The 16,880-nt window shown below is 43.0% G+C and overlaps 1 protein-coding gene across 1 annotated transcript in view; it reads right to left on the bottom strand.

The window, feature by feature from the left end:
* Positions 1-11,401, bottom strand: part of KIAA1549L (KIAA1549-like ortholog) — a 62,830-nt gene extending 51,429 nt beyond the window's left edge. Inside the window, exons 1-7 of the mRNA XM_010022628.1 lie at positions 11,080-11,401; positions 9,553-9,665; positions 7,861-8,080; positions 6,699-6,832; positions 5,284-5,446; positions 1,771-1,830; positions 93-244 (exon numbers count right to left, since the gene is read on the bottom strand). Coding sequence (XP_010020930.1) covers positions 93-244; positions 1,771-1,830; positions 5,284-5,446; positions 6,699-6,832; positions 7,861-8,080; positions 9,553-9,665; positions 11,080-11,401 — 1,164 coding nt within the window. The remainder of the gene's footprint in view (positions 1-92; positions 245-1,770; positions 1,831-5,283; positions 5,447-6,698; positions 6,833-7,860; positions 8,081-9,552; positions 9,666-11,079) is intronic.
* Between the last annotated feature and the right edge of the window lie 5,479 nt (positions 11,402-16,880).

Genomic DNA, 16,880 nt, shown 5'->3' with positions numbered 1-16,880 from the left:
TCCCTACAAATTGAGGCAGGACATACGCAAACTAACAACTTCAGCCCTTTTTTCCTCTCATATCTAGGAGCCACCGATGCCGTTTTGCCCACCTGCACGGTGTAACTGCCCACAGTAGTGGCACGTTTGAAACGTCTTCCTTGCTGATGGGACATCATAAACAGAGGAGCCAAACGCTGCTCCATCAGTCTTGCAAAGCTCTGATTGTTCAGTCCCAGCAGTGCAATATCAACCCCTTGAATAACTGTGCAAGCAGAGGAAAATCACATGTCAGCACGTCTTTCACGGACAAATGAAGTAACGTGGTCTGCAGGACCGTTTGGGACAGGGATGTACTGACTAGAAGAAGAATAGACGGACGCTGTTACAGCCCCTCAGTAATTCCCAATGGGGATATAATGTGCTTCTGTTTCAGACCCTGCACTGCTCTTCTCAGATAATGTCAACAATTTCAGAGAACAAAATCCTCCAAAAGCTGTCTTCAGGCTTCAGTTTACCAAAACGGCTCCAGGAAGCACCTAATCAATGATCTTCAACGTAAAAAGTAGCTTAAAACCTGTTTGGGAGCTTCCTGGTTTTATGCTTATTGCTAGATTCTCCTGTTAACTGAAGACAGCTTTTCATCCAGCACTTTTGAAGACTGAAGTTAAGATTTTGTACAATTTAGTTCAAAACAAAATGTATATTTGAGAGCACTGAAAGCCAAATAAACATTTCCTAAGTACAAACGAATTTAAAATTCACATGAAGTTCAAAAAAAGGGACATGGCATGCTAATTTAATGCATACATAGGTATGATTTTTTTAATATTACTTTAAAAATCTTTGGGACCACCATATTTGTTGGGTTTTTTTAAACAGTGTTTCCATTGTAATATCAATAATAGCCCATTGCAGTAAGAAATGCAAGAAATGGGGTATTGGGTTCATGGGATCCAAATGAGGAGGAGCTGTACCATTCCCTTCAGAGAATCATTGCCTCTGAATAAACTTATTTTTTATCTCAAGATTATGATTAGATGTAACTGGTATCAAATCACACCACCTTTTGGAAACACAGTGTAGAATTGAATCTGTTTTATGTCAGGCTCCTTTTTCTTGCTCTCCTAAGCATTAAACAATTCCAGGTACTGCCACACTGATTAGAAGGGCTGTGGTATCTATTCACTCTCAGATGCCTAGGGGAAAGGGTCTCCTTCTTGCCTACTTATCACTTCTAAAGTCAAAACAGTTGGAGTAAGAATATGATGCTAGTGAAATGATTGTGATAAAACAAGTGAAGCCTAATAGCATTCTCTGCACCTTCTTTTCCAGCAACAGAAAGTTGTGTGCTTAATGCTTCAGTGAAAGATGCAAAAATTCCTGGACCTAAACAGTCAGCAAATTGTAACAGATTTCCTCAATTTTAACAGACCACCTTTCTCGCTGGGTTATGTCTACAAGCCTCTCGATTTCAGATCTAAATCCTGGTCCCAGGAAAAACAAAAACCCCATCAGTGTTTTAAAACTTTGAGAAGATAATGCTGCTATCAGAAGCACTTAAACCAAAGTGGCATAAATTCTGAGATGGGTGTTGGACACAGGAGAAGTCTTCTGTTCCAGATGTTGCAATGCCCCAGAGTAACTGCAAATGCCTTTGCCTTTAGGTAGGTGCAGCAGGCAGCCACTTATTTCTATGTAAAATTACTGCACCACTGTGTTTACATAAATGAGTACTAAAAATTATTGTTATTTGAAGTGCATGGAGGAGGGAAGGAGATAAAAAATTACCTGTTATCACCCAGTAGTCTCTAGTTGACTCTGAGACATCAAGGTTTGGATATTCCAAAGCTTAAAAAAATAAAAGTTGAAATTATGTTCTAATATTCCAACATCCTACACATTATATGTCCCAAAAGTGGTTAACCAGACAGTGATAAATAAAATTGAACTATGGCCCAGAAGAAGATATAGAGGCATAATTTTCAGGGTTACAATTTCTCTTGTCTGAAGAGGACATAAAGTGTAAGCAAGCACTGCAGTACAAAGTAGAACATCTTACGTTGCCAGATTATTGGCTTGTACCTTGTCTAGGGCAAAGCCCAGGATTGCCCATTACTAAAAATGATGGATAACGTACATGTGCTTATGTTATACACTGCTTTCTCTCTAAGAGTAATCTCCTGGGGCAAACAAAATAAGAATCTACGATGATTCTGTGATTCAATCCTTACTTAAGCCAGACCACAATTTTAACCTAAAATAGTATTAAAATAAACCAGGATCACATTCCACCAATCACAGAGTGCAGTTCCACAGGAATAGATCTATGCGATGCAAAAAGCATTAACACTTGGAACTTAATAGAGAAAATATCCATGTGTTGCATGTTGAGACACTGCTATTGAGTTACCTTGATTTTTAAACTCCAAAGTGGATTCCAATAGTACCCATTGTCAAGGGTCTGATTATACACAGCAAGTGCTTTTGAGGAAGGATTTCACGGCGTGTCCCAAGCTGTGCATTTCCATGACAGACTGCAAAGGCTCTGGAGGAGCCGACGGAGTCTGCTGGTAAATAACACGCTCTGAGAGCAGACACGGTATTTGTTTGATAAACTGAAACAACTACACTGCCACATGAATGAGCATCAAACACTTTTCGAAGTAAAACATTTTCGTAAGACGTGCTGTCAGTCTGAAGCCATAAACACTACGTGGCATTAAGTTCATGAGTTTGAAGTGTTTGCTGCACTGCAATAAAACAAAGAACTCCAGAATGAAATATAAGCCATTAGTTGTTAAAGGAGCTGATGACTTTATCAGGTCAGTTCATCATGTGCGGGGATGTCACGGTTTAAGCCCAGACAGTAACTCAGAACCACGCAGCCGCTCACTCACTCCCTTCCCTTCTTCTCCCCTGCTCCCAGAGGGATGGGGAGGAGAACTGGAGGAATGTAACTCCCACGGGTTGAGATAACAGCTCTCCAGTAACTAAGGTATAATACAAACCACTACTGCTACCAATAATAATGATAAGGGAAATAACAAGGGGAGAGGACACAACCGCTCACCACCCGCCGACCGATACCCAGCCCGACCTGAGCAGCGATCTGGGCCTTCCGGGTGACTCCCCCCAGTTTCTATACTGGGCATGACGTGCTGTGGTATGGAATACCCCTTTGGCCAGTTTGGGTCAGGTGTCCTGTCTCTGCTTCCTCCCAGCTTCTTGTGCCCATCCTCATTGGCCGAGCATGAGACTAGAAGTCCTTGATTGGAGTAAACATGACTTAGCAACAACTAAAAACATCAGTGTGTTATCAGCGTTGTTCTCAGACTGAAAGTCAAAAACACAGCACTGCACCAGCTACTGAGAAGGAGAAAAAATGACTGCTGTAGCTGAACCCAGGACAGGAGATCAACAGAGAGCTGCAATGCCACATGAGACTCTTACATTGTGTCAAAAAGCTTTCACAGCTCCTGACTATCAAGCTGTTTGCCTGCATCGCCTTTGTGAGAAGCACCATAATCCTTTTGCTATGCAACAGGCCTCTTTTGGAGGGCAAACGCTTGAACTGAGTGCAGTTATCATCAAAACTTCCTTAGGCTTTCTCCTTGTGCTCCTGGATGCCCCATAAAGACAAATCCTGCACACAGACTCACCCACTAGCCACAGAAAGGAAGAACCCTGTCTGATGATGAATGGTCTACATCCCTTTCAAGGTCCCCAAGCATAACCTTTGTCAACAGCCTCTCCTTGCCCTTGGAAAGACTTAACAAAAAGACTTAGCCTGGAAAGTCTGATGCCAAAGTGCACCAATGCAGTGCAAGAATTCATCACTGGGCAGTGTCACCAACTGTTTGCATATATCTGATTTAGACAAGTAATGCTTCAAGAATAATATACGCTCATTCTTTTCCAAGGATTTGCACAATCACCAGAGTTAGCTGTGATTCCACCAGAGAGTGAGCACTTACCCCACAGACAGCTCATTGTCAAGTAACGAAGAATTGCGCAAGATAATTAACACTGCTTTGGGGCTGTTTGCAAATAAAACAGATTGACAAAAAGGGTAACTTGTGTTTTCCCCAGGGCTCACTTTCCAGCAGCCTGGTTCTGCTTTTTTTTAGAATCAGAAAATGAACAAGCACCTTCGCCTAAAGCTATGAACTCGCTCAGTTCAGTGTTCTGACCATAAAGACATATTTGGCTTTACTCTTATGTTCCCGATTATTTCAATAGTTATGAAATGAAAAATTACAAACTACTCCATCACTGGTTTATCCTTACCAGTGAGTCTGATAGCTACCAGAAGCTCAGCCAGATCTTTACTGATATTTGAACACAGTATTTCAAATTTCACAAGCATCTTGTGCAGACTTACACACAGTGAGATCAGCTGAAATCCAGGCTTCCTTAACCAGAGCCCGTTACCATACACTGATGTACCCTGCATGTCCCTGTCTCCTCTCACCTCCAGTGAACACTGGTCTCCTCCAGTGAACAGATAACATGGCTCTGCAGTGAGCTTAATTTCACACAGCAAGTTTAATGACCAAATTAAACAGAAATCCTTGTAATCAAAGATGCTGTCCCTTTATTTATCTTAGAGGGATTAGCATGCAGAGCCACAGAGCATCTATGCCACACAGGCTGTCCAGACACACAGCTTTCTCTAGCTCTCTGTAACTCCAACCCTCCGTAACATTTGAAATGCAAGGAAATTACTGATGCTACAGTGCTTAGACAACATTTTAAACTGAGGACAAAGTTCAGCAAATACACAACAGCTTTTTAAATGGAGAAGCTTAAGATGGAGCTCACCCACTATCCAAAAACACACACACACAGTGTGGTACACAGTCCTACCATTAGAGCAAGCCCAGGAGATGAGCTGAGCTGAGCCTTTCACCAAAGCAAAAGGCTATGCTGAAGAAGAACTTCGTGTGCTGTGCTAAGTCTCTGAGAAATGGAGAACTGGGAACATTCTGTGTTTTGTTTTATATAAAACTACAATTTTATTCTGTTTGGAACCTGGTACATACAATTATTTTAATTAATGACAGCATATATGTGTTTTTCCTAACTATCTGCCAGTGTTTCCAGCAGGCAAAGTAAACACTGAACCCAGACCCCACCACCACCTAATACTCCCCATCTTGGTTTTTTTCTTTTTTCTTTTTAATGACTTAAAAGCAGTCATCAAAACTACCTACAATCTGTGAGCTTGACAACAAAGCTGGTAGTGCTTTCAAAGCAAAAAGCTAATCTTAAGAACCTATGTGCTGGGAAGTGCATACTTACACTCTGCAATGGTGAGAGGTGGGTAGGTTAGGTAGAAACCCACCAGCTCAGCTGACAGCTGATTAAGAAGGTTGCTAGAAATAGTGCCATTTAGAGTTGTGCTTTGATTGTTCACTACATAAAACAGAGTGACAGCTTGGGAGACATTGGAGGTGTTCAAAATCTGAAACAAAGGTAAAGAAATAATGTGTTATTTCTGAGCCATTAAACAGAGCCATGTTTCAGCTCAGTCAAAAAAAAACAAAACAAAACAAAACAAACCCCATACAAAAAAAGAACCAACCAAACCAGTGCAAACAAACTGGAGAAATGTTAACTTGAACAACGGATTAGGTACAGCTCACTCAACATGACTCTGTAAAACTTTACGTGTGTGATATTTCAATTCCTACTTCAGCACATGCAGAGCTAGAGAAGGACCGCAACAGGTTGAAACAGCAGTCAGGACTTGCTTCCAAGACCACCATCCAAGACTTCCTAAGTTGGCAATACCCACAAAATCCACACCACTGCCATCTTCTAGGGCTGTTTCCAAAACTGCCTGGGTGCTTTGTGAGATCTGACACTTCTGCCATGAGTAGATCACCGACCATGAAGTGCCACTCAGCATCACAGCTCCAGCTACTGAAAAGCTCAGTAAACACTTTACCTACTGCAGAGGATTACCTCTTATCATGCACTTTTCTGCCTCTCTGAGCTCCTCCAGCTTGAACACAAGCTCACAAGAAACAGTACCAAAGTAACTAAGCAGAGTTCCCGTGATCAATTTTCTCCCTCTGCTAAGCTCTGTGCAAAGTATTCTGGGGAGCACAAGTACACACACAGAGTTTTATCATAATTCAAATATGTATCATAATATCACCCAGAGGATAATTTCTGTGCCATAAGTCAGAATTAAAGAGCGTAACAATGTTGGCCTGCTATATATATAAAGGTATGCAAAAATCAGGCCCTTCATAGTGAATTTGGGTCTGCAAGTATGGAACTGGAATGCACACCAAAATAAAAGAAGAAAGAAATATATTCCATTAGTTCAGATCTTACAAAAAGCTACACATATCACTATCTTCATACCTGAACAGCCTCACTGAAAGCAACTAATATGTCAGAATAACATAACCAGTAAAAATATAAATTTGGAATAATGTTTTAATATATATTTGTTTTTATTTGAATTTCGCTGAAATTATTTAACTGCAAACAGTAAAATTCAAATTCATGAAAATAACAGTAAGAGTCTTCTATAAATCATGCATTTATATGTTTTTCTGCAATACATAAAACAATCTTAGTTCAGATAAAAGCATAAACTTATATTTCCATAATGGCTATCAAAGGCGCTACATTGAAACACAAGCATACACATGACACAGAGAGTTTGGCACCAGGCACTGGCAAAGCACACAACGCTGTACCTGAACTGTTAAGTTGCTGCTGGTGTTTAAGACCTTTCTCTCAGCATCCTGAAATGCTCTCTGTAACCGTTGCTCCATGGTCTGAACAAATTTGCATGACTGTATATTGTCTGTTTGACTCACAAACTGCAGCTCTGGAAAAGGAACAACATTGTGCCAATGAGGACAAAATATTCTTGGTTGTGTAGCTCCTGCAATGCCTGACACTTCACAAATTAATGATCACTTTACGAATTAAGCAGGTAAAAATAATGCCACACAAGATCAGTTTATGTCATTCAAGCACTGCACTGAACTACCTGCAGTTAAGACAATTCTTAAATGTAAGAATTGAAATATTAGAGCTGATCCTGTCCACAAATGCACGGAGATTGTTTCTGCAGTCATATATAAGATGGTGAAAAACCAGTTCACTGTACGTACACTTACTACGTGTAGGCAGTACGAGGAATCATTCAAAAACACAAGTTATAATCTTAAATCTTGAAGGTCATCTACTCTTGCAAGACAGAATCAATCATAATATTGTTTCTTATTCTATTTGTGCTAAGAAAATGTACTGATCTTGGTAACTGCAATAAGTTTGTGCATATAACCATATAAGAAGACACATAAGAAATCTTTTTACAGCTGAATGCGTTGTTTTACAGCGCACTGCCCTCTTGTAGCTTACACCGTTCTGCTGCACAGCAACTGCTCTCCCTCCAGCATGGAAGGGTCAAACAGCAACTGTGGCTCAGACCGCTGGGACCTTGGTCAAATCCAACAGGTCCAGCCAGAACAATGTGCATATAGATATCATAGAGCCATGTTTCTCATCTGATCATCCTCAACAGAAACACACGGGTTAATTGACAGGCTGTGCAGTTAAGTCCATTTAATGAAATGCCAGCTCTTAGTCAAGATACTGGTATGACAGCCCTAACACCCTGCCATTTCACCGCAGGTGACAACAGAGTGCCAACAGAGGTGACAGCAGCACGAAGAAGGACAGAGATGCACACACCAGCCATCCTTTTTGTGATGGGAACATCAGCACATGAACCTAAAGCAGAGCTTGTCCTGCTGCTGTGCTGCTGCAGGGGCAGAGGCAGGACGGCAAAGGGGCGGAGAACTGTCCCTGTGCACTGAACAACTAACACACACGCAGGCTCTAGCTCACCCGTCTTCAGCTGGAAGTGGTAGGCTGGAAGGGGCTTCCAGGGCAAGGCCAGGGCCACCACGGAATGCAGATGTGGCACATGCTGCTTCATGTCTGCTGTGGCGTTGCTAACACCGTATGCAAGAAGCCTTTCAGTTACAGCGGCTGGCATAAAAACCAGTCTCCCCTGGGTAACGTAGTAACCAACTGTTAAGTTATTCGCTTGCTCCAGGATTTCAACCTAAAACACACAGGGAAAGATTTCTTTTGTATTTTATCTGCAGTTCAACCACTATTCGATAGGACTTCTCATCCTTAATACAGTTCCCTTGAAGGTTTTTTGTGCTGTAATCCCCAATAAACCCCACAGGATCAGTTAGTGTCCTATCAGACATGGCATTAGCAGACCTGTCCAGAGAGCCTTAGACCCAACCCATACAGCATGTGCTCTGAAGTGGTACAGAATAGCTGATTAGAACAGCTCACATATCTCCAATTTAGGCTGGAGCTTTATTCCTGTGTAGATACGGGGACATTGGACTTATGAATGTAAAAACACAGAGAACTTCCAGCTCCTACTTCACACCTGAAGTTCACTGACTGTGCATGTGTCTGTCACGGCAGGTTTGGAGATTGATTTTTGAAAGGGAAGTTCCCAATATTTGGTTCTTCAACCTCAACTGTCTCTTCTACACCCTTTTCCTATATTGTCCCAGATGGCCAAGCTATCACGTATACAAGTAGAAATGACAACCCACAAGAATAAACATGCTGTGAGCCAGAACAGGAATTTTACCTCAAAATTTTGTATTTTCCCTAAAGTTTAAGTCCTGGAACTGGTCCACCACACTAATTTTTAGCTGGTTTCCTCTGTTAGGTAAAGGCAGCTTCTCTCAGGTTTACAAGAAGGTGGAGGACTAAACCTGACAGCTTTTGCTGCTGCTGAGACTCGCGAATATACAGTTCCCAAGCCAACATCACCCAAACCTGCAGCATTAGAGCATGGGGGCAAAAGTCAGTCTGATGCCCTCTATTTTGAGCAAAATTACTTTTTTTCTTTCCCATCGGCTTGTTGAGTATAACTCATAACAATCTTGGACTCAGCACAAAGCCCTGCCTAACTGCACATGAACCTATGTTGCAGAGCAGAGTGCTCCAGCAACGCACCTGAGCCTGCTCTTTCACACAGCAATGCAGAGGCTCATGCAGTTTAGCTGCAAAGAAATGGACACATCTCCCCCATTTATTTTCAATCAAACATGCTAGCTCCCAGCTCAGGATTTTCATCCCTGAGGAACTGCACTTGTCAAGCGCCGCATTTTCAAGCTAGGGAGTGGACTGACAGCAGTGACATCCCATTTACCAGTCCTGCTCTGGCAATTGATCCAGGCCGAACACAGAAGCACGAGTCCTGAGCTGCAGGGGGAGGAGGGAACTGCTGTCAGTAGTCACTTCCCACAGCATACCAAAAACACATTTGTATTTCTCCCTTCTACTTCATCAGATAAAGTGGTAAAAGCTTTGAAGCAGTCCTTATATTTTGATAGCCCAGAGTGGGTGCCACCTATGCCTGCTTGCCACGGGAAAACCTCAGTGCTCCCCTCTAAGAGGCTTCTTGAATCCAGTGACACCACTGGAGCTGCAGCCAGCTGGGATTCTCTTGGAGGAAGAGCCGTTTCCATGAGATCCTGCAGGCAAGCCAAGCATGCTTACCTGAGCACTGACATTCTGGTTGAAAGCTTGTCTCAGCACCTGGTTGAGTCCTCTTCTCACACTCTCTTTGAAGGAATTGCTGATCAGCATCCTCCTTGTGTTCAGAAACAGAACTGTGGAACAACAAAAGCCACATGCTGGCTTGAGACATTACCAGGCTACTGCTTGCTTTTTAAAACTGTTTTACGTTGGGCCCTGGCTAGATGGAGATCATAAAAGCAGCTAGGATTTGCAGCAGCTCCAAAGCATTAAGAACTGCAGGGTCTCAGCAGTGTCCCTGACTTCCCTGTTCATCCAATGGCAATAGCCCACTGCTTCCAGAGTGAGGTCTAACAAATGCAGTATCTTTAGAAACAACAGTAAACATTTGCCATGCTGCCTTTCTGAGGGAGGTATGATGGCACCCAACAGTCCACAGACACACTGCTGCAGAATTCCCAGGGCACTGAGGTGGTGCTGCACAGGCAGATCTGCATAAAGGATACATGCTTCATACCTTCATGGCCACACTCTTTAAATAAGCAAAGAGGTTTGTCACTCCCCTGCTACAATTACTTTCCATTTAGGAAGTGTCTGTACACTCTATTTATTAACACTATCACCGGGTTTTTCTTTTTCTCTTATAATTTGCAGAGTTTTACAGCTGTACTTAAGTACCTTCAATCATATACCATATACAAGCTACTTGTATCTTTAGAAATAGTTGTTGTACTCATCATGCCACTGATGTAGATATTTAGCAGCTACTAAACACACATTAGGTCCAAAAGCTGCTTATTCCATTGTCCTCAGTATCATTCGGGTCTATACAAGCTTATAAACCTTTATGTAGCTCTTCTTCTTTGCCAAGATCTCTAAGACATGCATCTTCTGGTGCTGTGCTGTGCTACCATAAGGAGTCCTTGGGAAGCCTGGACAAGGGACCTCTCCAGACCCCTTTAGTTTAGAGTTCTTGTAGCTAAGGAAAAGCTGTCTATGAAAAAACAGCTAGAGCCAGGAGCTGTTCACAGAGAAAGCTCGAATTCCTCCCATTTTGAAGTGTACAACTGAAGGTGAAACATCACTTTCAAATGAATCTTTAAGGATAGGATTAGGTGTTCAATCTAAAAACAGAATTAGGTGTTCATATGTGAACAGGGCCAAAGACTGAATCATGTTATTGCACTGTTTTCTTCAGTGAGACAGACTCCTTACTGCAAAGGAGAGACCAAACCATCATGTCCTATGGGGTTGTCCCTCCACACTGCTAGATCCCTGCAGTGACCCACCGAACTTCAGAGCACCTGCCTGATCTCACTACTTCATTTGACATGTTCATTGTAAAATCCAAGCCACAGATAAAGCCAATGCCATTCCTATCTAGCAGCCCTGCTTTTTTGGCCTGGTTTGTCAGTGTGGCAGCCTTGTCCCCAGATTAACCACTAATACCCTCAAACTCTTTGACACTTAAGTGTCTTTCCCACTTATCACCAGTTGCCCCTCACAGACAAGGGAGCAACTTCAGGAAATTCGGTGCTTCCCCCGTACCTGTTTTCACCATCACGTTCCAGGAGAGCCGGCACTCGAGGGGAGGAGCTGCTGTCATGTTAGCGAACGCGAGGGCTGTGCTTTCGGGAGGAGCAGAGGTGTTTCCCACTGGAGTAGGGGGAAGCCTAGTTGTTTTCGCTGATGCTGTAATAGATGTCAAAGCTGCTGTAATTGTCAGTGGATACGGGGTTGACGTTTTGGTGATTTCTGAGCTTGGGAACTTCTGGATGTTAGTTACTGTTGTTTCTATCTGCCTTGGTACATGTGCTGTGGGTACAAGTGTGGGAGCTATGACCGTGCTGCTTTTAGGGGTTATGAGCATAGCTGTCAGGTCCGCAGGTGAGGCAGTTGTGTTCCTTGTTGCCAAAGGAAAATCTGTATGTGTTCCTACTGAGCTTAGTTGCAATGTCAGTTTTGTGGCAGTGTTATTTTTTGTTAGTGTCAGCATCGATGTGCTTAAAGCCATCACAGATGGCAAAGGTGTGTTTTCAGTGCCTAGAGAAAAGAAGGAAGAAGCTGGCACTGGTGAAGCTGGAGATGATTTTCTTGTTAGTGGTTTTGCTTCTGAAGTTCCTACTGTAGGTATTGCACCAGAAGATACTCCAGATAACACTGTAATGACAGAATGGGTAAAGTTGGTTGTTGACAAAAGAGAAGTTAGTTGTGTTGGTGATGCATGGACAGAAGTTATGATGACTGACTGCAGAGCACTGGTGGTAGGGGTTTGCAATGGGATGCCCTCGGTAGCTTTATTAGATATATTACTGGGAACTAAACTATGTCTTGCGGCACTTGTGTCCCATTCCTCCACACTAAATGTAGCTGGAATTTTATCAGCCATAACCAAATAACCAGAGGACTGTAATTGGTTGTCTGCAAACTCTGGCAAACTTCCAGAACTGATGTCTTCTTCTATAATAAAATTATGCAAGAGAACTGAGCTAGAAGGCTTAGTTACAGGTGAGGGGGACCCAGTTGACAGCGTGCTGTGGATGGCACTGCTTTCATTACTGCCTGAAAGAGTTAAGTTGTCAGTGAGCTGAAAAGCCAACATTGGTGGTGTGCCTAAGGGTTTTGTCAGTAGAGCAGTTTTTCCAGCATCAGTTGTTTGGGACTCTAGAGAGCTGGGGAAAATCCCTGTATCATTAACAGAAAGCACATGTAAATCGAGAGGTGCTTCATAGTGTATACCAACACGAACATCTTCAACAGTGAAGAAAGGAGCAGTGTTTCCAGCTGTGCTTCCATGCCTTTTCTGAAGGGGGTCAGGCACTGCCAAAGTGGTAGCAAGGGTTGAATACTGAACAGGAAATGTTTTCAGTGCAAACGCACCTACATCAAATTCTGGAGAACTATTTGACTTAGTACCAGCAAAGGGTGAATCTGAAGTATTTTGTTGAGAGTTTGCATACGTATAGTTTGCTGAAGGGGTGGAGAAGAATGGCTGCTTATTTGTATTAATTTTCTTTTGCAGACTTGAAACTGCTGAGTATGGTGCACGGTACTCAGTTTCCAGTGGAGAAGTACTTGGAGGAACTTGTCTTACTGCTGTTTCGACTGAAGTTTTTACCAAAGGAGTATGAATATCAGCTGAAGACAGCAATGCTGTATCAGTCCACGTAGAAGCTGAAGCTGTGGCTTCAGGAGAGCTGACAAGATCTGAATTGCTTTCGGAGTCTGCATTCGAAATCCCGGAAAAGCCTGAGCTGTGGCTGTCCATCACTGTTGTCATGGAAACCAGTGATGGCAGCATATTCCATGCTGGAGGCACAACAACAGTGAGTGGCTTTCTATCAACTGAACGTGAAGTCTGATCATAGGTAAAATGATTTAAAGATCTCAGAGGTGAATATTCTGCATGTGGGGTCACAAGAGTGGGTACTCTCATATTTCTGTCTTCATTTGCAGTTAGAGCTGGACTTTCTGCATCTCCAGGTGGAAGATGTGCAGTCACAAAGATATTAGCAGCAGATGTATTTGTGATAGCAGGTTCAGGTTTTGAAAGGCTTGTAGTGGAATTAATTAACAGCACTGCAGCTAGACCAGTACTAGTCATGGCTGCTTCCAAAACAGTGCCTAGTATCTTTGATCCCTTAGGTAGTTTACTGGTTTGGATATCTGGAGAAACTTTGGAAACCTGAGATTCATAAGGCAGAACACTATTACCACTAAAATTCATGGACATATTTGCTGTCACCTGTTTTGTGAAAGGCTGTTGAGCTGTTCTTACCACAGGAAAGCCATCAAAAGTTGGGAGAGCATTTGGAGAGGCAGCTGGCAGTTGCAGGCCATTTGCTTCATAAGCTGCATCAGACATGTCTTCTGCAAGAGTCTGATTCAGAGCCACCACTGATTGCTGTGAGGGAACAGCCAGAGGGATTTGCAAAGTGTCCTCATCAGCTGCTGCCATGCTAGGACTGCGTGCTGTCCTAGTAGAGGTGCCATTTGTCTTGGTTAGAAAGGGAGATCTTGTGCTGGTTGAAGAGGAATGTGCTGCATTTCTAAAAAGAAAATCTATTTCGCTTCTGAATGATGGCACTGGATTGCCAGCATGCTTTGCACCTGGAACATGCAATTTCAGCAGTGAAAGGGAAGATGTGCTCTCTGTTGAGATGAAGACCCCAGCCAGGCTCTCAGAAGCTGATGATATGGAAGGTGCACCGGTAAAGCCTGTACTGCCGTTAGTCAGTGCTGTGGAAGTCTGAAGATGACTCGTTAGATGTGGAATACTCACAGAATGGAAGACTGATGTAGGAATGTCTGCTTTATTCTGAAAAACTGATGATGACAGAGGAGTGATATCACTGTTTCTGTCAGCCAGCACTGCCTTAAGTGGCTGACTGTTTGGTTTTACTCCAGTAGAAGATATATTATATATACTCTCATTAGGAAACCATGACAGGCTTCTGGAAGTGAGTGACAGGGAAGGCTGATACGGTTTTGACACCGGAATATCAGAGTATACAGACAAAAAAGAGGTCCTTTCTGAAGGAGACCTTTTTCCCACTGTTTTAGTGAAATACACTGTTGTTGCTCCAAAGAGGTCGGAAGGCATGGTACCTGTAAACAACCCTGGACCCTTTCTGTGATTCACCACACTGGAATGTACTACAGTGACCATGCTTAGAGGACTAGTTCTGCTTTCACTAACCTGTGATCTGGCTGAATCTGTGTTGAAGAAACCTTCAGGATCTGCAGACAAAGGTACTTTGATGGGCAGGACAGCTGGTTTAGAAAAGTTAATGGTATGAGGTGACTGAATGACCAGTGAGGAGGATGATGGTGATGGAATAGCAGCAAACATGTTTGATCCTGCTGTGCTTTCTTTTGAAATGGAGGGTGTTTCTAATGGTATTAGCTGAAATGGCACAGCGGTACTCAAATGTGTCACTGATGGTGTAGTGGACAATGTGGCAAACATACCAAGTTGAGGCAAACCTGATACATCGGCTGTTTCATCTGCATCTTGAGGTGATGACCTCAGAGGTGACTCAGCTGAAACTTCAGTGGGTTCCTGGGATGCGCTGTTTCCACTGCCTTGATAAAGTGTGGGCAACAGGTAAGTTTGATCCACAGTCCTGGTACGCGTGCCAGTCAGTGTTGTTTTTATCATCTGAAGCAAGTTTGCATTCTCCAAGGTCTGTCCCATAGAAATATCAGCTAGTGAGGAAGCCCCAGCTTCTGTGGAAGGCCGTGTTGGTGATAGTATAGATCTCCAATTAGGAAAAGATCCTGTAGGAGGAGCAACGCTGATATGCTGTTGCCTGGTACCTGTAAAATAGTAAGTAAAATAAGTATATCCTTTCCCAAAAGGAAGAGGAGTTGTTGTCTTGTAGCAGTAAATGACAACACAAAATGCATTATGTAGAGTAAAATCAGTGAACTTCTCTTGTAGTCAAAGGGCATAAAGATTCAAAGAAAGCTTAAAAAAGAAGAGGCAAAAAAAAAAGCACAAAACCAAGCGAAAGGTACAACTTGACAGATTATAAACCCCTCAGCCCACATCGCCAGACAGAAGAATAAGGAGAGCTTCCTAGACCATACTATTTCAAAATACTTATAACTAGGATGGTTTAACATATTAAAAGACACCTTCTTAAGCTTTGGACAATTCTTGAGGTTATCATCAGTGACCCTGCACCAAAATATTATGTGAGGAGACAGCTTTAGGAGCAGCGTAGAAATGGTACAGATTTTAACAACCACTGGCTTGGCATGCAGTCTGCCACGGGAATAGAGACAGCATTGGCTGTGTTCCTGCAGGACGCATCTGGAGGTGCTCATCTTGCCAGTTCTAATAATGCATGCAATTATAGACACAAAAGGAAGAAAATAAAACAGGGATGAACATGAGGAAAAGGGGGCAACATCCAAAACAAATTAGGAAATTAAACTCCTTTTTTGATATGTGCAGATGTACAACGCATCATTTCAAACACCAGTTTACATTCAACACCATAATGTTCCTAGCCTTTGTTTTCTTAAAGTGATTACAGTTATTCTAAAATTGTAGCATGGGAAATCTCACATTCTCATTAATTTAAAGATTAAGATGCACTCAAGAGTAAAATTTAAGCGGTCCTTTTTCCCTCCCCTGGGCCAAGATAATCCATCAAAACTCAGTCCTGGCACTTGCGACCACACCAAGCTGTGTCCCCTTGCAATGCTAAACCGAGGTACAATACAGAGCTAATCCCCGCCCTCCAACTGCAGTGCATTTGGATCAGGCACAGAGGATGCCAACTTCCTCCATGCTCTTATGAATAACTCCAGTGTAATGACATGGAAAAGTAAGCAGGGGCAGACCCTTGAGATACATGGTTATAAAATGGGCTGGACATCAGTTCCAGTCACCAATGAACCCAAGGGTCAGAGCCAACAGCACCAGAGGGGATGAGCCCTCCAAAACAGGAGACGGCAGCAGAACACCACACAGCACAAGAGAGGAAAGTGGGTCACGTTGCACCTATTTAAAGCCGAGTCTCTTTCGTGTGATACCCCTGTGCCACACCACCCATCATCCATATGTGCAGGCCAAAGCAGATGATTGGACTAACTCCTTTAGGCTCCTGTGTGCCTTCAACAGGAACATGTTGGAATTCTGTTCAGCATAGCATTTCCACTCTACAAAAAAAAAAAGCACCAAGAAACAAACAAACAAAAATAAACCCCACCAAAAATCCCCCAAACAAACCACAGATCTTTCCTTTCTGTGAGAGCTTTATTAAGCCATGGTGAAGAATGGCCATTATGGTCTTTCCTCCAGTGAAATGCAAGAAATAATTAAGAATCCAGAAGCAATTCGGTTTAGAGGAACAGCTCGAGGATGGGTGAATGAACAGAACTCTGCCCTCCTAGCAACCAAAAAGTCCCCATACCTTTCACCTAACACAGGTTAACTTGCACACTAGCATTCTGGAGAAAAGCAAAGGTAGGCAGACACAGGGCTACCTACAGCAACAAGAGAGAAGCAGGCTAAAGGGAAGCCCAATCAGCCTTTATGAAGCTTCACCAGAAGGTCAGACTGGACAGCAGGCTGCAGAGTCCACCAGGGAACCTGATCCACCAGGAGAGGTTTGCAGCACAAAATGCATTTGGATTTGTACTGTGGCTGCTGATGTGCCACTGGGGGACCAGAGACCTAAATGGCTGATTTCTGATATTCTATGTGTTCCACCATATGTTAGGAGGCAGACTGTGATTCAGACGATGTTTTGGTGGCTTTTGCTTCCCTGCTACAGTCAGGCAGCTCTTCAACAGAAGGTAGGAATGACGAAGACATGTATTCTGCTCAGCTAGAA

The sequence above is a fragment of the Nestor notabilis genome, unplaced genomic scaffold, assembly GCF_000696875.1.
Source record: "Nestor notabilis isolate BGI_N333 unplaced genomic scaffold, ASM69687v1 scaffold4699, whole genome shotgun sequence".
Classification (NCBI taxonomy): domain Eukaryota; kingdom Metazoa; phylum Chordata; class Aves; order Psittaciformes; family Psittacidae; genus Nestor; species Nestor notabilis.
This window is presented reverse-complemented; position numbering and strand designations above follow the sequence as displayed.